Source organism: Neofelis nebulosa, chromosome 15 (genome assembly GCF_028018385.1).
Source record: "Neofelis nebulosa isolate mNeoNeb1 chromosome 15, mNeoNeb1.pri, whole genome shotgun sequence".
Lineage (NCBI taxonomy): Eukaryota > Metazoa > Chordata > Mammalia > Carnivora > Felidae > Neofelis > Neofelis nebulosa.
The window spans coordinates 16,935,024-16,957,513 of record NC_080796.1 but is presented as its reverse complement, the minus strand read 5'-3'; the positions used below and the strand labels follow the sequence as shown (position 1 = coordinate 16,957,513).

At 49.7% G+C, this 22,490-nt stretch overlaps 1 protein-coding gene across 4 annotated transcripts in view; it reads right to left on the bottom strand.

Moving 5' to 3' along the window:
• RCSD1 (RCSD domain containing 1) overlaps window positions 1–22,490 on the bottom strand; it is a 74,075-nt gene that overhangs the window by 41,797 nt on the left and 9,788 nt on the right. The window contains exon 2 of one of the 4 annotated variants that reach the window (XM_058701615.1): window positions 20,477–20,729. The exons of the other annotated variants lie outside the window; for them this stretch is intronic. Within the exon in view, the coding sequence (XP_058557598.1) occupies window positions 20,477–20,710 (234 nt within the window). The 5' untranslated portion in view covers window positions 20,711–20,729. The remainder of the gene's footprint in view (window positions 1–20,476; window positions 20,730–22,490) is intronic. 4 annotated transcript variants of the gene reach the window in all.

The following is a 22,490-nucleotide window of genomic DNA, read 5'->3' as shown; positions in this document are numbered from 1 at the left end:
CAAAGAGAACAAAAATACTCAAATAGATATACGCACTCCCGTGTTGACTGCAGCCTTATTTATAATAGCCAAATTATGGAACCAACCCAAGTGTCCATCAATAGATGAATGGATACAGAAGATGTGGTATATATACAATGGAATATTACTTTTTTACTCAACCGTAAGAAAGGAACGAGATCTTGCCATTTGCAACCACATGGATGGATCTAGAAAGTACAATGCTAAGTGAAATAAGTCAGACCGAGAAAGACAAATACCACGTGATTTCACTCACATGTGGGATTTAAGAAACAAAACAAAACAGACAACCAAAGAAAAAAAGAGATGAACACAAAACCAGACTCTTAACTATAGAGAACAAACGGGTGGTTACCAGAGAGGAGGTGGGTGGGGGGAAGGTGAAAACAGGTGATGGGCACTGAATGATGCATAGAATTTTTTTTTTTTTAATTTTTTTTCAACGTTTTTTATTTATTTTTGGGACAGAGAGAGACAGAGCATGAACGGGGGAGGGGCAGAGAGAGAGGGAGACGCAGAATCGGAAACAGGCTCCAGGCTCCGAGCCGTCAGCCCAGAGCCTGACGCGGGGCTCGAACTCACGGACCGCGAGATCGTGACCTGGCTGAAGTCGGATGCTTAACCGACTGCGCCACCCAGGCGCCCCAAGAATTTTTTTTTAATGTTTATTATTTTTGAGAGAGAGAGAGAGAGAGACAGAGAACAAGCAGGAAAGAGGCAGAGAGAGAGGGAGACACAGAATCGGAAGCAGGCTCCAGGCCCCGAGCTGTCAGCACAGAGCCTGACGCGGGGCTCGAACTCACAGACCACGAGATCATGACCTGAGCTGTAGTCGGCCGCCCAACCGACTGAGCCACCCAGGCGCCCCTAGAATTGTTAAACCCCTACACTGTATGCCTGAAACTGACAGAACACTGCCATATGTGAACTATACCGGAATTAAGATTAAAAACATTAAAAAGCAATCAATCAGCAAGTTGATTTGTTGAGAGAAATTCAGTCACGGTCCCTGCTCTGTGGAGTCCAGTTGGGGAAATCTGAAGCAAAAATAAAGCAGGAGCGAGTGACGAAGATGACAGTACAGACGTCGTGTCCATGGAGGCATGACTAGTGGCCCCAGGGAATAGCGCAGGCGGTAACTGTTGCTGCCTGTGAGGACCCAGGAAGGAGAAGCCACGGGGTAAGGACGGGGGTAAGACTGGATCAGAAGGTGGTTACAGACAGTGCTCTGGAGACAGCGTGTTTGACTCCTAGCCCCACTCTGCTCCTGATGTGACTGTGGGCAGGGAACCTCGCCTCTTGCGGTTTCGGGGGCCTCATCTGTAAAGTGAGGATAGCAATATTTACATCAGGGTCTTGTCTAAGATTCAAAGGACAGCGTGCATACAGTGCTTAGCACGGAGTCTGGCACGTAATAAATGCTCGATCAGCGCAGGCTATTATTAAACATGAAGCCAAAGGGCTGAGAATTTATCCTGAATCTGTCGGGAGTCCATCGGGGAGTTTAAAGGAAAAAAATTTGTCCTGAATTCTTACAAGGCAAACCACACTGCAAAGAGGCACTCGAGCAGCCCACAGTGATGCAGACGGCCTTTTGGAGAAAAGGTGTGGGACACCCAGCTCAGGCGGCAGGAAGGGATCCTGTGACCTCGGAGGCTCTGGAGAGGAGCGCATGGGGAGTTCAGGGACATTCCACATTTATTCTGCCAGAAAGACGGACAAAATATAGAAGAGAGCTGGGAAAATGGAAGGAAAAATCCCATTTAAGGAGCAAACGGAGGAGGGGGCTGTCAGGGGCGGGAAGAGAAGACAGAGGCTAAGAGCTGGAGATAGAAAAACTCCAGACTGGTATCAGCTGTAGGATCTGGCCAGACAATACACACGTGGTCTGAGGGGAGCCTGGAATAACAGTTCCCAGCATGCTTTGCTAAATTCCCACGCCTGGCTCTGGGGTTCATGACATTTTTTTTTTTAATTGATAGTCTTTTTTTTTTTTTTTTTTTAATTTTTATCTTTTTAAGTTTAGAGAGAGACAGAGCACAAGCGGGGAGGGGCAGAGCGAGAGGGAGACACAGAATTGGAAGCAGGCTCCAGGCTCTGAGCTGTCAGCACGGAGCCTGACCGGGGCTCGAACCCACAAACTGCGGTATCATGACCTGAGCTGAAGTCAGGTTCTTAACCGTCTGAGCCACCCAGGCGCCCTGGGGTTTATGACATTTTGAAGGCACTGAGATTAGTTAGCTGAAGCACAGGACACAACAGCAGAGTACAGGATAAAACTGTTAAAATGAAGTACTTCCCTTTTTTAACTAAGAGAGAAATTCTAGAAGCTTTTAAAAAGAAGCCCCTCTAGGGGCGCCTGGGTGGCTCAGTAGGCCAAGCGTCCGACTTCGGCTCAGGTCACGATCTCACTGTCCGTGGGTTCGAGCCCCGCGTCGGGCTCTGTGCTGACGGCTCAGAGCCTGGAGCCTGTTTCAGATTCTGTGTCTCCCTCTCTCTCTGCCCCTCCCCCGTTCATGCTCTGTCTCTCTCTGTCTCAAAAATAAATAAACGTTAAAAAAAAAAAATTAAAAAAAAAAAAAAAGAAGCCCCTCTAGCTGTAAAAAAAAAAAAAAAAAAGTAAAACTTTTTTTATGGTAAAAATACTGTAAATGAAGTAAAGAGAAGACAATAGATCTGAAAGTGTTTGTAACAAATGAAAAGGAGATGGTATCTGTTATGTAAAGTGCTCTTACAAAATGACAAGAACAATGTGTAACAAAGGATATAAACAAGCCATTCACAGAAAAGCAAACCCCCAAAGTCCAGGAAACATAAAAGATGCTCAAACTTGTGAGTTGGCAGAGAAATATAAGTTAAATTAACCCTAAGACTTCTCTTTATGTTTATCAGACAGGTCACGGGGGAGGCAGGAGAGGAGAGAAATAGTTATTGCTGTTTGGGAAACAGGAAAAAGGAACCATCATACGTTGCTGGAGGAAATGTGAGTTCTTACAGCCTTTGGGGGAAGTTATCTGTCAATATTTATTAAATTAGATTACACAAACCTTGCAATTCAGCCCCATGCTCCTGAGAATATACTCCATAAACATAAAAGGCCCAGCGTATAAGGACGTGGAGGCTGATTGCGGCCCTGTTTATAGCGGCAAAACACTGGGAACAGAGCAAAATACCCATAAAGAGGGAAATGGTTTATGGCCCATCCACGTAATGGGTTATTATGAAACCATTAAAAAGGATGAATTAGAGCCCTCCAAACTTCCATGAAAAATTGTAAAGTGAGAACAGTAAGATGCACAGAAGTCTGTATAATACGACTCCAGTTTGGGGTGCCTGGGTGGCTCAGTCAGTTAAGCGTCCGACTTCAGCTCAGGTCACGATCTCACAGTTTGTGAGTTCGAGCCCCGCGTGGGGCTCTGAGCTGACAGCTCAGAGCCTGGAGCCTGCTTCGGATTCTGTGTCTCCTTCTCTCTCTGTGCCTCTCCCCCACTTGTGCTCGGTCTCTCAAAAATAAATAAATGTAAAAGAAAATTTTTAAAAACACGACTTCAGTTTTATAAAGCAATGCTAAGCGACCCATCTCACTAGGTGTGTGTATCTACAGGAGTGTGTTTGCATAACATATATGCAATGACTTACATAGGATAGAATACTTTTATCCTACAGAAAGGGCTATATGAGATTTCTGGAGGCTGGGGTGGGGAGGAGGGAAGCTGATTTGGTGGAGGCAAATCAAAAGGAAAACACTGCCTGTAAAACCCAATATGCTTGCTATCATTTCAGTTACATCGCGTTGAGTATATGTATTTGAATGAGTAAATTAGAACTGATTTCTAGGGTTGCCCAGCGTTGTTTTCAAAGGAAAGCAAGCACGTTGCCAAGACATATAATAAGATAAACATAATGAAAAGTGTTTGCATACTGAAATGAGACTCTGAAACTCTACTCCCCAAATCTTTCGGGAAGGTCCGGTTGGAACAGGGGAACGAATACCTGAAAACATCTCTGGAGTGGGTCGTCAGTCCTCTCAAAATATCAAAACCAGGACCTGAGTGTCAGGGGACAGGACACATATGCCCAGATGGGAGGAGAAGGAGGAAGCGAAGTTAATAATTCCATAAAAATACTGTGTTGCATTTGTTATGGCGAGCACCGGGCAATGTATGGAATTGCTAAATCACGATATTGTACACCTGAAACGAACATAGCACCGTATGTTGACTATACTGATACTAAAATAAAATGAATCCAGTATCCGAATATGACTCGGTGATCAAAAAGAATGAAATCTCGTCATTTGCAGCAGCAAGGAAGGAACTAGAGTGTATCATGCTAAGCAAAATAAGTCAATCAGAGAAAGACAAATATATGATTTCACTCATAGGTGGACTTTAAGAAACAAAACAGATAAACATAGGGAAGGGAAGGAAACGTAAGATGAAAACAGGGAGGCCAACCATAAGATTCTTAGATACAAAGAACAAACTGAGGGTTGCTGGAGGGGAAGTGGGCAAGGGGATGGGCTAAATGGATGATGGGCATCAAGGAGGGCACTTGTTGGGATGAACACTGGGTGTTATATGTAAGTGATGAATCACTGGGTTCTACTCCCGAAATCAAGACTACACTGTATGTTAACTAACTTGGATTTTAAGAAATGAATTAAAAAAAAATGTGTCAGTATCACAATTTCGGACCTCAAGTTATAGGTCAAGTTATATTACAAAGCTGTAGTAATCAACATAATGTGGTACTGGCACAAAAATAGACACACGGATCAATGGAGAAGAATATAAAACCCAGAAATAAACCTACAACTATATGATCAATTAGTTTTGGACAAAGCGGGAAAGGCTATGCAATGGGAAAAGGACAGTCTCTTCGACAAATGGAGTTAGGAAAACTGGACAGCGACACGCGAAAGAAATAAACTGGACCACTTTCTCACAGCATACACAAAAATAAATTCAAAATGGTTTAAAGACCTAAGTGTGAGACCTAAAACCATAAAAGTCCCAGAAGAGAGCAGAGGCAGCAAGGTCTCTGACACCGACCATAGCAACATTATTCTACATATGTCATCCAAACAAAAAGCTTCTGCACAGTGAAGGAAACAGTCAACAAGACTAAAAGGAAATCTACAGAATGGGAGAAGATATTTGCAAATGACACGTCCAATAACAGGTCAGTATCCAGAATATATAAAAAACTGATACAACTCAACAATCAAAAACCAACAATCCAGGGGCGCCTGGGTGGCGCAGTCGGTTAAGCGTCCGACTTCAGCCAGGTCACGATCTCGCGGTCCGTGAGTTCGAGCCCCGCGTCAGGCTCTGGGCTGACGGCTCGGAGCCTGGAGCCTGTTTCCGATTCTGCGTCTCCCTCTCTCTCTGCCCCTCCCCCGTTCATGCTCTGTCTCTCTCTGTCCCAAAAATAAATAAACGTTGAAAAAAAAAAAAAATTTAAAAAAAAAACCAACAATCCAATTAAAAATGGGCAGAAGACATGAACAGACATTTCTCCAAAGAAGACATACAGACGGCTAAAGGACACATGACAAGATGCTCAACATCACTCATCAGCAGGGAAATGCAACTCAAAACCACAATGAGACATCACCTCACACCTGTCAGAATGGCTAAAAACAACACAAGAAACAACAGGTGTTAGCAAGGATGTGGAGAGAAAGGAACCTTCTTGTACTGGCGGTGGGATTACAAACTGGTGCAGCCGCTGTGGAAAACAGGACGGAGGTTCCTCAAAAAGTTAAAAATACTACCCTATGATCCAGCAATCACACTATTAGGTATTTACCCAAAGGACACAAAAATACTAATTCAAAGGGATACATGCACCCCAATGTTTGTAGCAGCATTATTTAGCATAGGCAAATTATGGTAGCAGCCCAGGTATTCATCAACAGATGGAAAAGAAGATGTGGTATATATACACAATGGAATATTATTCAGCCATAAAAAGAGTCAAATCTTGCCATTTGCAACAACATGGATGGAGCTAGGAGTATAACGCTAAGTGAAATAAGTCAGTCAGAGAAAGACACACACACATGATTTCATTCACACGTGGGATTTAAGAAACAACACAAGGGAGCAAAGGGGAGAAAAAGAGAAAGAGACAAACCAAGAAACAGACTCCTGACTACAGGGGACAAACTGGTGGTTACCAGCGGGGAGGTGGGTGGGGGATGGGGAAAATTAGTGATGGGGATTAGGGAGTGCCTTTGTTATGATGAGCACCAGGCGATGTATGGAATTGCTGAATCACGATATTGTACACCTGAAACGAACATAACACCGTATGTTGGCTATAAAAATAAAATGAAAAAAAAAAAGGTACTGTGTCACGAAGTTTAAATTTTTTTTTTTAATGTTTATTTATTCTTGAGAGAGAAAGATAGGGCATGAGTGGGGAAGGGCCAGGGAGAGAAAGGGAGGCACAGAATCTGAAGCAGGCTCCAGGCTCTGAGCTGTCAGCACAGAGCCCGACGCGGGGCTCGAACTCACGGACCGTGAGATCATGACCTGAGACGAAGTCGGACGCTTAACCGACTGAGCCACCCAGGCGCCCCCCAAACACATTTTTAAATGCCGTCCCTTTGCATTTAAAAGCAGAGTTGCATTTAAGAGAGCAGAGTTACAGACTGCTCTCTGCTCAAGGAAACGATCGATCCGAAGCCAAAGCATCCCCTTCCGGGTCAGCATATACTCAGAAAAAAACCAATTACGAGACAAGAGAAAGGAGAAAGAGGTCATTTCCTTTAGGCCCCACACCCTGATTTTCTACAGATCTTGGACCACTCAGCACGGGTACATCTCTACCCTCGACGAGAAACAGGCTACGTCCCCAGCAGAGTCGTGTAATCAGCGGTTTGGGAAAGGAAAAAGAGGCCAGGAGTCAACACGGATCGTGTGTCTGCTCTGTTCGAGGCGGATCATGGACGTAGTGTTTAATCCCCTCAACAGCCGTGTGGGGTAGATACTGCTATGCCATTAGCCTTGTTTGACAAGGAAGCACAGGGATAAAGGAATCCTCCCAGAGTCCCACGCTGGTCTAGCAGAGTTGGGTGCAGAACTTGGTCAGACTGACGCTTACCGCGACACAGCCATCCTCCCTTCCATGACGTGTGTTTGTACTCTAGATGTCAATGGTGTGGATTCCGAACAAGAGCTGCCATGCTGGGAATGCAGCTTGACAGTTGGGAGCCACGACCTCTTTGAGAGCGGGTGGGAGACTTTCCCAGCGTGCAAGACCCGTTCTGATCCCGAGTGTACCTCCAAAGCCTGTTTTTATGCACCTCTCCGCTTTCACTGAGGGTGGGCGCTACAAACCGAGGTGCCCTCAGAGGCCAGGCAGGTGATGGACAGGATTGGGTGGGGGAAACCCCCGCCACCCCCGTGAAAGGGGCCGCTGTCACCCTTCTCCAGCCAACTGCCCGCATGGCTCACACTGAGTCGTTTTGCAGAGGGTCATTCAAGTGATTAGCTTTTTCAAGAGAAGATTAAAAGCCTGACTTGTAAGTATGATCTATTGATTTGGGTTTTCTTAATGTTTGTTTTTGAAAGGGAGAGAGACAGACAGACGGACAGAGGGCGAGTGGGGGAGGGGCAGAGAGAGAGGGAGACACAGAATCCAAAGCAGGCTCCCAGGCCCTGCGCTGTCAGCACAGAGCCTGACTCGGGGTTCGAACTCGTGAACCACAGGATCGTGACCTGAGCTGCAGTCGGATGCTTCACCGACTGAGCTACCCAGGTGCTCCTTGATTTCATTTTTAACAACAAAAAACAAAACATAAAACAAAACAAGACAAAAAAAGGAAAACTTCACTGGGGCGAGACAATGTCTGCCTGCGGCATGTGATCCAGAAGTTTGCTACTTCTGATTTATGGAAAGAATGTTTATCCTATTTGGCCTGTTTTCCTGGATAATCCCCGGAGCTATCCTTTGGTTTAATAGGTGCATTTAGTTTTGATTATCAAGTGTTCATCACTGATTCATCGCTCTTAATATTAAATAACATCGCGGGCATTATCATCTCCTCATCGGATTCTAAGGGGGGTCAGGGTGAACTCCAGACAGGATGAGGGAGGGACCTGGGCTTGAGTCCTGCTCCTGCCCCCTCAGCAGCCACTAGACCCCTTAACCATTCTGAGCGTTAGTCTCCTAATCAGTAACATGGGCCAGAAATACCCCACTCGCAGAACGGCTGTGAAGGTTTTAAAAGACTAGCCGTGTAACAAAAGTACTCGATAAATAAGTGTCCCGTTCCTTGTAAGAGACAGATACGAGGCTCCGTAGGTTCACGTATGTTGTAAAATAGATGAACCGAGAGAGATGTGCTTTACTGAGAGTTTCTTTGCTTTACGAAAGGGCTTCCCGTCACCAAAAGGCTTTCCCCAAAGTTTTCCTTTGTGTGTAACTTTCTGGGGGTAAAAATAAACAGATATTCTGCCTTTTCAGTAGCTGTTCCACAGGGCTATCATAATTGGTGGGAGGTGGGAGAACTAACTGTCCCACAAATAAGAAATAAAGAATGATCCTCCCGGAGCTGCGAAGCTGTCATCAATGCCACAACAGCTAGGGACTCGACAACCAGAGGTCTGCAGAGACTAGGCTTCCCGCTCTGCAGTCTCCCCATTGCCACCTCTCACCAGGTGGCATTAGGAGCAAAGGCCCGCTCACCGCACGGCCGCATGGTGGACAGCACAAAGCGAGCTGTGGAGGGGCCGTGTGTGCACCAGAGGGGATCCGAGGCGGCACACGCAGGTCACAAAGCGGGGAGACGTTTTGGAAATCTCAGGAACAAAGCTGAGGATGTCATGGGCTCTGTTCGTTCTGACGGCACCGCCACAGGAAACACCTGTGGACAGCAGGAAACTGGCGGAATTAAAAATAACTGCCTGATCCCGAAAACATAAATAAAAGAGGAGAGTAAAATGGTCCCTTTTCTTCACAAGGAACACAAACAAGGCAATATCTGGTTTGAGCCATTTCCTCTCTGCAAAGCACATCCCTCCTGTGGGCAGAGATGTGCCTGGGCCACACGCTTCAACATCCCAAGACGTCCGGAGGCCCGGGATGGCGGTCGCGGAAGGTCCTGAGCAGGCTCTAAGTCGCCACGCTTGAGATTCCTTTTGCAGGAGCGGGGGACTGAGGAAGCTGAGCTCATTTCCTTGGGGCAGAGGTGTAGCCTCCATCTAGTTTTGGAAACAAGGGGCCCCTGTGCTCTTCCTCCACGGTTTTCCCAACCCCTGGGACTCGGTCTCTGGGAGCCATGAAGGTCAGCGACAATCGCTGGGTCCCTGGATCAGGTTGAGCCCAGGAGCGGACGTGCAGGTGGTGGAATGAGGAGACATCAGATTCTGCTCTCTCTCCCCTGCCTTCCCACATTCAACAGGTCACCAAGCCTAGTGACTGTCTTCTGTTCATCCTGTACTTCAGGTCTGGCCCCTTCATTCTCACAGCGGTCGCTGTGCCTAAAGGCATCCACCCCCCCCACCCCCCCACCCCCACCTCTCCTGGAACTTTCTCAATAACAGTCAGTACCTATCTTGCATTTACCATGTGCCAAGAATACTCTAGTGTTCAATAAAGAGATCTCATTGGGTCACCGCCAGCCAGCCAGCCAGGCATTATGATCATCATGTTGCCTGCAGATGCATGTTAACGGCAGAATCGGAGCTCAGAGAGGCTACCTGACTTGTGGACGATGATGGCAAAGCCCTGGCAGTCGAGCTCCACACCCTCCTCTTCCCACCACGCTCTCCTGCGGCGTCCCAAGCACGCTCTGTATTTTCATGCCTCTGTGTCTTTGTCCGTGCTGTTTCTCTACCTCAAAAGCCTCATCTTTATTTCCTCCTGGATAGCTCTTCTTCCTCCGAGACCCAGCTTCTTGCTGCCTCCACGAAGCCTTCGGGGACCTCTCCCATAGCACTTCCCTGGCTACAATGAACTCCGTCCCTCTCACCGGCATGACTCCCCTTGCAGGCATGTCCCATCCACTTTACCTGGGCTTCCCCCACTCCTAGCAGAGTGGCCAATTCAGAGTGGGTGTGCAATAAATATTTCCTGGTTTGAAGACAACAGCCACTGGGTAAAGACTGAGGCCCTGGTTTCTGGACCAAGTCTCGGGGCCTCCACCTGTTAGAAAAAACCAGCCGTCGTCTACTCGGCTCCTCTCCTGTATTTCCAAGGGGGCCAAGGTTTGTATTTTGGAAACTCTCCCACAGGACTCTAACACGCACCCAGGGCTGGAAACCATTGCTTTGATCTAAAAAAGACTTAGAGGAGGCAAAGGCTGCCAGGGCAGAAGCTTGCTAAGGGAAATCACACAACGTGTTTACACCTGTGAAATCTCTGTGAAATAAGCACCAGAAAGCAACTAACGCAGAAAAACTTCCAAAACTGAAGGGGAAGATACTCCAAGTTATCATTTGGGAAGACACAGAACGTTGGTGGTCAATAATAAAATGCAAATTGACTTTAAGGTAACATCGCACGACCATTAGATTGGCAAAATGTGTCATCATGATAAAAAGCCAGAATTGCCAGGATTATAGGGAAATGGTTTCCTTAAAAACTGCTGTTAGCATTACCTATTGATGCGTGCTGCCCTCTCTTGAAACAATGGTCTGGGACTGTGTCACAGGAGCTTGAAAATGCTTTGCTCTATTTTCAGAATAGACACTAAGGAAATGAAGAAAAATGCAGTTTATATGAAATTATCTACAGCATTGCTATTCACATAAAGGTGAAAAATTAGAAACCGTCTGAATACTAAATCTGAGAGAACCGTTGGAGAAAACCACACGGCACGAAGGCAGTAAAACACTACGCTTCCATTAAAAATGACAAGCACTCCACATTCCTGACACAGAGATGTTTATGGAACAAAAAGAAAACAAGGGCTGGGAGATTCACTGCCTGGTAGGCAGTGATGAGACTCACAGAAACACAGATATAAACGGACAGAGACAAGAGAAGTCAATTTTGAAGGATGGGCAAAAAAAAAAACAAAAAACCGTAATGTTCGTGAGCTTCGAAGCTGTTCACGGTTTTCATCATTAGAAGACGTGTGCCCCCAGCTGGGACAGCAAGTGGCAGGTCTCTCTGTTTGGAAGGGAGGCCTGGTGCCAGTCTGACAGCTGCTGGTATCTTTACCTAGGCCTCTTGGCTGGAAATACGTGCCTGTATCTGGCCAGGGTGAGGTTTCAACTTTAAAGGGGCCCAGTTCCTTTTAAACTCTAATCCTCTCCAGTCCGGATGATAAGAAGGGAATCACTGGAGAGTGAACAAAGATAGGAGCCAGGGCGGGGGGGATCTCCTCCCTGGGCCTGGAAACAGGGCGCTGCCCTCGGGTGGGAAAAGGCGCTGCTGTCTGTGGGAGAGGAAACATCTGGGGCCCCCCGCCCAGACAGGAGTGGAGGTGAGGCGGGGAGAGCAGCCTCTTCAGGAGCAACTGGGAGAGAGGTTGCTGGAGGCTCTGGCTCCTTCTGCCAGCCCCCAGCGCCCTCTCGACAGAGGGCACATAGGCAGTGGACTGATGTCCATGGTCCTGCTGAGATTCACCCTTCATCTTGGCCGGGCAGCCATGGCATCCCCAATGGAATAGTGACCGGGGAGTAAGAGCCCCGTACCGGCCACAAAAACTACCCGCAGGGCGATGGGGAGGAGCGGTGAAGTTCCAGACAGAGGGACCAGCACCAGCCAAGGCCTACAAGACAGGAAGCTATGAGAATTTTCCAGAAGGGCCGGAAAGTGCCACGGTCGCAGTCCACAGGACCGCACTGTGCGTTGGCAGGAGAGGTGACCAGACGGAGGCTGGGCCTAGGTGAGGGGAGCACGGAGAGCATGAGAGCCAGGCGGGAGCTGCCAGTGCAGGGTTCAGTGTGCCCGGGTGCCCTCTTTCCAGGATATGGCCCAGGGACAGGCATGACAGAGGTAACAAGGAGCCAGGCATGGAGTGAAAGGTGGGCCCTGGGCCACCGCTCCGGTGCTCAGAGGCCTCGGAGCTCATTTCCACCCCGTGGCGGTGGTTCGGGGGCCGTGACCTCCGCCGCAACCTCTCCATTCTCACCTACGGCTGGAAGTGAGGCTCTGGGTCTGAGGGTGTTGTTAGGGGCTGAACGGTGTCCCCCAGACTCGTATGTTGATGTCTTAACCCTCAGGACCTCGGCAGGAGACCATGTGGAGACAGGTCTTCAAAGAGAAAGTTAGGTGAGAACGAGGTCCTTAGGGCAGGTCCTCATCCAACGTGACTGGTGTCCTTCTAAGACATTAGGAAACACACTTACGGAGGGGACACCCCGTGCAGATGCCGGAGAAGACGCCCATCCTACGGCCAAGAGCAGAGGCCTCAGAGGAAACCAGCCCCGAGGACACGTTCATCTTGGACCTCTGGCCTCCAGAGCTGTGAGGAAATGCACGTCTGTTGTGTGAGCCCACGGTCTGTGGTACGTGGTTACGGGAGCCCCAGCCAACTAACACAGGCATTGAACCCGGCCTGCGGAAGCTGCCTCTGGGGCTGGGCCCCGAGGTCCCCCTCGTGCCAGCCCGCTGTGAATGCGCTCCCTCACGGCATGGGATCAGGGCCAGAGCGCCTCACTTCCCCTGCGCTATCAAAACCGAGCCATTGGCTGGGCTGGAATTCTGGCCCTCCCTGCTCTGGTCTTAACTGGTATTTGTGTTTCTAAAACTCAAAACGCGCCACCGGACAGAAGAAGGGGGTCCCTCTAGCTCCTGAACTTTGCCCTGAACTGTGGCTAGAGCAGAGCTCCCGGCTGGAGTGAGGGGGCAGTGGTCCCTCTAGTATGGACAGGAGGCCCTTCCTCATGACCCAGGGCCTCCAGGTGGGCCCCAGGGGTATCGGGTCAGAGATATCCAAGACGAGAGAGGCCAGAAGTCCTGCCGACCCCCTGCCGGCTTCCTCATTGTGGATCCAACATGGCTTCTGCCTCTGAGCCCAGTGATCTAGGCTGGACCCAACCTGTCTATAACAGCTGCTCTGAGTTTCAAAGGCAAACCACAAGAGGAGGAGGAAGCAGAGACCCAGGCAGAGGTGCACACCCTGTGGCTCTCCCCGCCTCCCCCCTCCCCCCGCTCTCTCTCTCTCTCTCTCTCTCTCTCTCTCAGGCTCCAGAGCGCCTGCCTCTCTTTGAGGCACCAAGTCGTTTTCCAGATACTTCCCTGTGTCTTCCAAAGCACAAAGGTGACAACACCCTGCCTCTTCTGTACCTTTTGCAAGTCCTTGACTACGAACACATGGTCTCATTCAATCCTCCCCATAAGCCAAGCAGGGATGGTGACACACCTGGTGAGCACCCCAAATCTTGTGCCACTGATCACAGCAATTCAGCGATGGACTTCAGTCCAGAGCCCTGACCTGCACCCCTGTGCCTGACTTCTCCCAGCTGGGCTGTGACACTCGCTTGGTTCTCCCCCGGGGCACACCCCAACACCCACAGTGCCCTTCACAGGCCCCGGGGGCACAGGTGAGCTGCCTTTCACTATGGACACTCGAAGCCCAGCCCCAGGTCTGCCCTCCCTTCAAACGCTGTGGCCACACCTCGGCATCCCCATTAGAGCACAGAGCCCTAGAACCGGGCTGCCCCTTCCCTTAGTCTCCAGGGAGGCCTTAGGGAGAAAGTTCATGGCCCTGGGAGGAAGGGTCCCCCTCCAGGGGGGAGGGAGGTCCTCCCCCCTCTACCCCCACAGTCCCTTCTGAAGCCCCACTTGCCTGATCTCTAGTTCAGACGACTGACCAGCCCCCTACAGGACCCCATGCCGAGCTCTCTCTCTCTCTCTCTCTCTCTCTCTCTCTCTCTCTCTGAGCCACAGCAAACTTTCTGAGATGGAAATCTGATCACATGACTCCGTGCCCCCCATTGCCCTGAGAATAAAGCGGCGGGGGCACCAAGAGGTGGCTTTGGAGAGCTCTAACGGTTTCCCCATGATCTCATCAGCCACGCCAAATAAACACCCAACTGACTACTTTAAAAAGTGTGTGCTACAAATGCACCTCCAGGGCCCCTCAGGCTCCCCCTCCCTCGCGATCGGGACTGTGAGCTAAGCGGACCGAGCCTGAAAGAGACTCCTTGCAAATCTGAAATCCTACGCAGAAATCGCGCACTCCCTTCTCTCCTGCTTCGTCCCAGACTGAGCCCGGGTATCACCTCCTCTGGGACACCTCTCCTCCTCCCTGCAGGTCACACCCCGATCTGTGTCCCCGGGCACACATCTATTAGAATAAGTGACCACGCTGTTGCAGTCACCTGTTATCCTTCCAACTTCCCTACTAGGCTGCAAGCCCCTTGTGGGCAGGGCCCAAGTTTTATTCCCTTTTGTGTCCAGAATTTCCGGCACAGGACCTGACATGGTGGGCGCTCATTACATATTTTTACTAAGCAAGCAAGCGAGTGAGTGTCTCTCCTCCCTAATCCAGACCACTCTTGCCCATGACCGTGAGGGGGTTCCTAGGTGCAAGTCCACTGCTCCCCAGAGGCCATTCCAAACCCTAGGGTGTTCTGTCCCCACCCTTGACTGGGAGTGAGGCTCTTGGGGTCCCATGCTGTCTCTGCCCCGCCTCCCCCTCGCTGGCATGTAATTTCCCCTTTAACTGCAGCTGTTCCAGCCGGAAGTACCAGATTGTTGCTTCATTTCCCACGGTGCCCACAGCCCTTTCCTGCCCTCCCCTGCTCCTCCCGGCTGGTGGCGGACCCACAGGAGGACCTGGGAGGACAGGGCTCTGCACCGACCCAGGTGCCACGGGTCGCTGTCACCTCACATTCCCTACAATTTGTGCACGCCAGGTACAGAGAGCCTTGAAGAAAGGAAGGAAGGAAGGATGGGGCCGATTTGGCGACATTTACTGAGAACCACAGAAACATTCATAGTCTTTGACCTAATAATTCCACTCCTGGGAATTGCTTCCGAAGAAATAATTCAAAAGGACAACAAAAAAGATACATGTACTGTGTATCGCTATGTTATTTACAGTAAGGAGAACGTGAAAGCAAATGCCATGTCCCAAAATAGAAAAAAAATGATTAAATAAGTTATGGTATATTTATATAACAGAATACCATCCAAACATTTAAAATGAAAAGAGGGCTATGTAGAACAAGGATATTGTCTTGGAAACAAGACTAAGTGAAAAGATATAGACTCCCATATACGCTGATTACAACTTTGTAACAACTAAGTGTGTGGCTAAAAATAATAAAGACACACAAAATTGAAAGTAGTTACGTTACGCGGAATCATCTTTTTCCCCCAATTTTTTTCTTAATGACAAAGGGAATTACAATTGAGGATCAGAAAGGAGCAAGAAAAAGAAAAATAGTTGTGTTAGGATGATGAATTTTTACAATTGTACCTTTAAATGTGCAATATTAACCTAATAATAAAGTAACATTTTATTTATTTATTTTTAGAGAGAGAGTGCAAGCAGGAGAGAGGGGCAGAGAGAGCGAATCTTAGGCAGGGTCCACGCTCAGTGCAGAGCCCAACATGGGGATCCATCCCATGACCTTGGGATCACGACCTGAGCCGAAATCAAGAGTTAGACACTCAATGGACTGAGCCACCCAGGCGCCCCTAAAATAACAGTTTAAAGCTAAAGTGAAAACTCCTGAACACAACGTCCTAGGGTTTTCTGGGAGGATTTTTTGTTGGTTGTGGTTTTAGCATTGTTTTACAAATAATACCAAGAACATCCTAATTCAGACCTTCTCAACATGTGGCTGTAGGTCTATGGATTCTCTGATGTGGGGTCTGTAGCCTGATCGCCACAAACAGCACTTAAAAGCCCTCTGCCCACTGAATAAATAATTCTGTCCCCTCCCCCTCCATTCTCTTCCTCTTGGCTATCACAATCCCAGCCCCCGGGTCACAGCTGAGAGGTGAGGAGGCCCCCCATTCCTTGAGCTTGAGAGACAGTTAAGGGAAGGAAAATGGAACCCCACAAAGGAGAGACCTAGGGAGGCCTCCTGTGCAGGATAAAAACTCCAGGTCCTACATTGGTGGGGTACAGAGAGAAAGACTGAGATGGAGTACTTTTTCTTCTGTGTTCGTTTACATGAAGTTGATGGTCAGTTAACTGGGGGGGCCCCGGGGGGCTCAGTAGGTTAAGCATCCGACTCTTGGTTTCAGCTCAGGTCATGATCTCACAGTGTGTGAGTCTGAGCCCCACGTGGGGCTCTGTGCTGGCAGCTGTGGAGCCTGCTTGGGATTCTCTGTCCCTCTTTCTGTCCCTCCTCCGCTGCTTGCCCTCTCTCTCTCTCTTAAAATAAATAAACATTAACAAACAAAACTCCCAACCCTGTGCATGTGAATTAAAGCGCTCTTTCATTGTCCTTATTCATCTCCTGGTGTTCCTCAAACGTGAGAGTTGCCCATGGCCTTGGCCACTGTCTCCTTGCAGTGGCTTTTACCTCCCCTGCTTCAGAGACTATTTCTGTGCAGGGGACCACTGAACCTTCTGAATGTCCGGTTCCCAATGTCCTGCCGGTGCCTCAACCAAAACTCAGCCTCTCCCCTGCCAAACTAGCAACATTCTTCTCGCTGCTCTGGATGGAACGTGCAGTCGCTCTGATCGCTCTCTCTCTCACCGCTGCCCCCGAGGCTGCTTCCAACGAAATACCAAATACTGGGGATCCCCCCTTCCATCTGTTCTGCAGCTCCTTGGCCTTTCCAATCTCAAGGCCACCTCTCATTGTGCTTTAGCCCCTCAGCTGGTACATCACCCTCCAGAGTCTCCCCACCCTCCCCCTGTGCGCTGGGACCAGATGAATAAGCCCTCGGGCGCCCCTTTGACCCTGGGAGTCCCCCTCCCCCCCCCCCCCAGGACCTTCACTTCCCACTGAAGAAAGCCCACATTACCAGTGTTGTCTTTCCAGCAGGTGCACAGTCTAGTTTTATCCTAGCTTTCCACCAGCCCCACCTCTGCCCACCCCCACGTGCACGCACACTCGTGCGTGTGTGCACACACGCGCGCTCCCTTAAGAGACCCTCCACTTCGGTCACTTGAGGTACTACTCATGGCTGCCCACGCACGTCTCTCGTTCCTCCTCGTCACATTAGCTCCGCACCACCGTTTCTTCCCCGTCCCTGCACCACAGCCACCTGCTTAAAAAAACCTTCCTCGCGTTCAGTGCCCGCTCTGAAGTCACCCCTCCCCTGAAGCCTCGTGCACAGCACCAGTCTCTGAGAAAATCCCCCGGTCCCGTGATCTTGTCACTTACATAACACCCTGTGCCCTGCACTTATGTGCCGATGCATCCTGTCACCTCCCACCCCCGGTAGGAAGGTGGTTGAGATCCTGCCTTTATGTGTGACTCCCTCCGAGGAGGGACCGAGGCAGCACCTACTTAGTAGGCCCACTAAACACACGTGGGATGACGGACCAAGCGGCCTCTCCTGGCCTGGCGCACGTTTTCCCAACACCAAGCACAGGACTTTACATTCATCCCTGTTTAATTTCGTTAGGTCTGTTTGGACCCAGCACCCCATCCTATATAAATCATTTTGAACTTGAATACCTCACGCAGCGTGTATTAACTATCCTGGCTGGGGGTCATCTGGATTCTCCCCAGTGTTTCATCAAAGGCATGAATAAACATGTTTCGCAAAGCCAGGGCTCAGGACAGAGCCCTGTGGCCCAGCCCTGGGGACATCCCGCCGGAAAACCCTGAGGGGTGAAGTGTGGCCCCCTACACTCTGGGCAAGGTACTTCGTCCCGCTCCGAATTCATCTTGCCGAAAAATCCTTCGTACCACAAGTAACGCAACTCTTTGAGATTTCAACATTTCCTGGCTGGCACATGGAAGCTCTCAACTCCTTCAACCCAGCCGGAAGCTCAGGACTGACGTCCGCTGAGAAGGGTTCTGGCTTGAGTGATGAACTTCCAAATACGTCCCAGCAGCCTCTGCTCCCCAGCAGGGGCCTCCCGAGCAGGTGTGGAAGGCGAGGACAGGTCAGGGGAGGCGTAACCCAGGTAAGTGAGAGGGAGGGAGGGGGAGAAAAGCAGTAGGATGGTCAGCCTCTCTCCTTCCCAGGTCCTGCCTCATTTCACTGTCCTACCAGGCGAACCTACCAAACACACGTGCCGTCTCCTGTCCCCACACCCCTTTCTTTGAAATATAATTACTGAGCCAATGATACTCCCTTCTCCTTTCCAGGCCTTGGCTGTCCTGCGAGCCTGCGGCCTGGATTTGCTGTTCCAGCACCGCCCCAAGCACCAGCCTCTTACAGAGGCCCCAGGGAGATTCACCAGCGGAGGTCTGCAGGCCCTGTGCGCCCCTCTACACACACGCTATCAGGGAGTCACGCACTCTCGGGCCGGAGGAGAACTTCAGATGTCCTCTTGTCTCTCCTGGGTCCCAGCCAAAGCTGCACCAAAAGCGAGGGAGGCCGTTCTCTTAAAAATCTACTCATTTATTCAGCAATCACGTCCAACCTACTATGTGACAGGCACTGTTCTAAGCACTTGACGCAAATATGAACTCATTGAATCCTCTAACAACCCAATCGTGTAGGTACTCTTACATTTTTACAGATGGGAAAACCAAGGCACAGAGAGGTCACAAGCTAGTAACTGGTAAAGTCAGGACTCGAACCCAGCTGTGTGGCTCCTGCGTGTGTATTCTTTTTTTTTCAACTTTTTTTTTTTTTTTTTAATTTTTGGGACAGAGAGAGACAGAGCATGAACGGGGGAGGGGCAGAGAGAGAGGGAGACACAGAATCGGAAACGGGCTCCAGGCTCCGAGCCATCAGCCCAGAGCCTGACGCGGGGCTCGAACTCACGGACCGCGAGATCGTGACCTGGCTGAAGTCGGACGCTTAACCGACTGCGCCACCCAGGCGCCCCATTGTGTGTGTATTCTTAACCCTTATGCCACGTCGTTGCCTCTCCGGGAGGTGATGTGAAGCCTGCAATCCGATCTTCATTCAAAAGGGTGTGTTGAATACATACTGTGCTGATTGTAGGCTACTAGGGCCAATGATGAGGATTCTTAGAGCTTACTGCTTAGTTGAAGAGATAAGGGAGCGTGCTTTAAAAAGAAAGCTGGGGCGCCTGGGTGGCTCCGTCGGTTAAGCGTCCGACTTCAGCTCAGGTCATGATCTCACGGTCCGTGAGTTCGAGCCCCGCATCGGGCTCTGTGCTAACAAACAGCTCAGAGCCTGGAGCCTGCTTCAGATTCTTTATCTCTCTCTCTCTCTCCCCCTCCCCTGCTCATGCTCTGCCTCTCTCTGTCTCTCAAAAATAAGTAAATGTTAAAAAAGCATGGTAGAATTGGAAAACATTTTCCGTATGACCATTACACAGACCAGGATCTTTTTTATGCATCTTCCGGCCTTCAGGGGAAGTCTTAGCTGTGTTCATAGACGCCAATATCCCCTTCTTTGCACTCCCTCTGCCGCCTCCCATTAGGCAAAGAGAACACCAGAACTTTCTTACAGAAGACACGCTCAGGGATGTTACAATTTTTCACAATATCCACGTAACAAATATTAATAACCATGCCACCATGACTTTATATCCATGGGATGTTTTCATGTTCCAAGGCAGCTTCATAATTTTTTTTTTTTCCATCACACATGATCTTACTTCCTTCTCAAATGAACCCTCTAAGGTAGGTAAAGCGGGCACAAGCTTTATAGACGGAGGTACCAACCAGGACCTTAAAGCTACTTACTGACTGTGGACCCGGAACTCAGGTTTCCTGGTTTAGTCGTCCACACAGCATCCCTGTTGGCCTGTCCCAAATGCGGTGCTCAGAAAAGGAAACCCAAGGGGGAACCGAGGGCAGAGGGTGGCCTGTTGCTACCATTGCCTTCAAATTCCACCACCTGATTCCAGTGATATTTCTAGGCTTTCACTCACCCCTTCCTTAGACACAGAAGGAAGGGCTTATGGGAAAAATTGTAACTCTGCGTGTTTTGTGACTACATGCGGGGAAAAAAAGCACAGCTTCCCTCTTCACTATGGGGGAGCGTTTCCGAGCCAGCAAGGGTGGCTGCAAGCAGTGACTCTTGGTGGCACAGTCGGTGGAATTGGCTGCTCCGGGGCTAAGATGTTTGAGAAACTTTTCGATTCTATTATTTTTTTTTCTTGTAACCTCTTGATTCTTTTTTTAATGTTTATTTTATTTTTGAGACAAAGACAGAGTGCAAGAGGGGGAGGGGAATAGAGAAAGGGAGGCAGAATCCGAAGCAGGCTGCCTGATGGGGGGCTCGAACTCACGAACCGTGAGATCGCCACCTAAGCCAGAGTCTGACGCTTAACTGACTGAGCCACGCGGGTGCCCCTAACTCATTTATTCTTTGAGAAACACTACAAACAGTTGCACCTAATGGCTCATGTTTTATTTCACTGATACCGTTTTCCTACAGAAACGGGGGGTGTGTGTTCGCCCCATGACTTTGCCTCCAAACCCACCTGCCGCTCCGAATCACGCTCCAAAGCATGAAGGGGAATTAAAATCACTGAAAACATTCTTTGTGTTTGCGAAGCAGGTTTCGTTTTCATCGGGGAGAAACATCTCCAGCCATGAGGTGTGTAAGTCCCCAGGGAATGAGCGTGAGCGGCACAGGTAAGTGTTCTTCCCCAGGCTTTACACCTTTGCCAGCGTGAAAGACACGGTCTTGCTTCCAGACCCAGTTCATGGATCATCTCGTCTCCTCTGGAAGTCCTGTAAGACCCCAAGGCACACGGACGGTGTTCACGACACATTCCTAACTCTTCTCATTCCCGGCACATGGGGGCACATGGGAGGATCGCTCTTCCCCAGTCCCGGGGTTGAGTGTGGCTGTACGGCCAGAGCCAGGGCCGGTGCCAGTCCTCCAAAACTTTCCTTCCCTCTGCCAGGACAACTGACAATGTTCCATATGGAAGTTGCTCCATCAGCCCGGGTCGCAGAGGGAGGACAAGGACACGGAGCAGAACCCCCAGCCCAACTCTTTTCTTTTTTTTTTTTTTTTAATGTTTATTCATTTTTGAAAGACAGAGAGAGACAGAGAAAGCACAAGCAGGGGTGGGCGGACAGAGAGGGGGACACAGAATCGGAAGCAGCCTCCAGGCTCTGAGCTGTCAGCCCAGAGCCCGACGCGGGGCTCGAACTCACAGACCGCGAGATCATGACCTGAGCCGAAGTCGGACGCTCAACCGACTGAGCCACCCAGGCGCCCCTACCCCCACCCCAACGCCTAACCGACACGTAGCGTGAGAGAAAGAAACCTGTGCTGTCTTCAGCCGCTAAGACTGTGCAATTGCACTTTACAGACACACACTAGCCTGTCCTGACCATTACCTGTCATCACGTGTGACACCAAACTGCTTACTCACTGCCTTTACAGAGCCAATCAAACAGTTTTGTATCATTTCTTCCACCTCTGCGCCCTCTCCACTGCCAAGCTCTATGGATCTTGAGAGCAGGTATTGTCTTGTTAATGTCTTGTTAATGTCCATTTGGTAGCCACTCAAAACATGTCCCCAACTCAGTGAATAGAGGGATGAATAATGAACAGGTAGTTGATAACAGAATATCAAATGACATCTTGTAAAATGCAATTTTATCATCTTGTTGGCACAATCCTTTCTGAATGTGGAGTTGATCCTGGATAATCTTAAGTGGCTCCTCCCAGCCAGCTAATACCACACTTATCTCATTGGAAAGAGACCAGACCAGGGGGAGATAATCTTTATAGCTCCATGGCAATGTCCCATGGCACCCTGTGGACCTCGTCTCCCAACTGTGGCTCTGACCAGAAAGAAATGTGGCTGCGATCCACCCCGATGTGGGTCTTGCTACCCGAGAGGCAGGAAATTGGTCACATGACAGATATCAACAAATATTCACTGGTAATTCACTCAAGGGCAGTGACAGAGGCGGTATTGTCCCAATGTGGCTTGCAATAACCAAGGATTCACCCTGCCAATCCCCAAGTCCCCTGCCCCTAGAACGGACAGCAAGTTGCCCGCTGTAGTGAGCTACACGGCACCCTGCAAGAAGATCTGATCACTCCACGGTCTCTGGAACCTGGGAATGTTAACTCATTTAGTAAAAGGGTTATTGATTCTGAGATGGGGAAATTCCCCTGGATTATCAGTGTGGGTCCTAAATCCAATGACAGATGTCCTTACGAGAGACACACAGAGGAGAAGGTAACGTGAACGTGAGGCAAAGATTGCAGTGGCCACAAGCCAAGGAAGCCGGCGCCTGCCAGGAGCTGGAAGAGGCGGGGAACAGACTCCCCGGAGCCTCCTTAGGGAATGTGGCCCTGGGACACCAATTGCAGCCATCTGGCCTCCAGAACCCAGAGGATACATCCCTGTTGTTCTAAGCCACCTCGTTTGCAGCCACGTTGTGGCAGTCCCAGCAAACTCTTCTATCTGCCATCTCCACGGGCTCTAGACCCCCACGTGGGCAGCACTCGGGCGCTTTGCTGTCGCC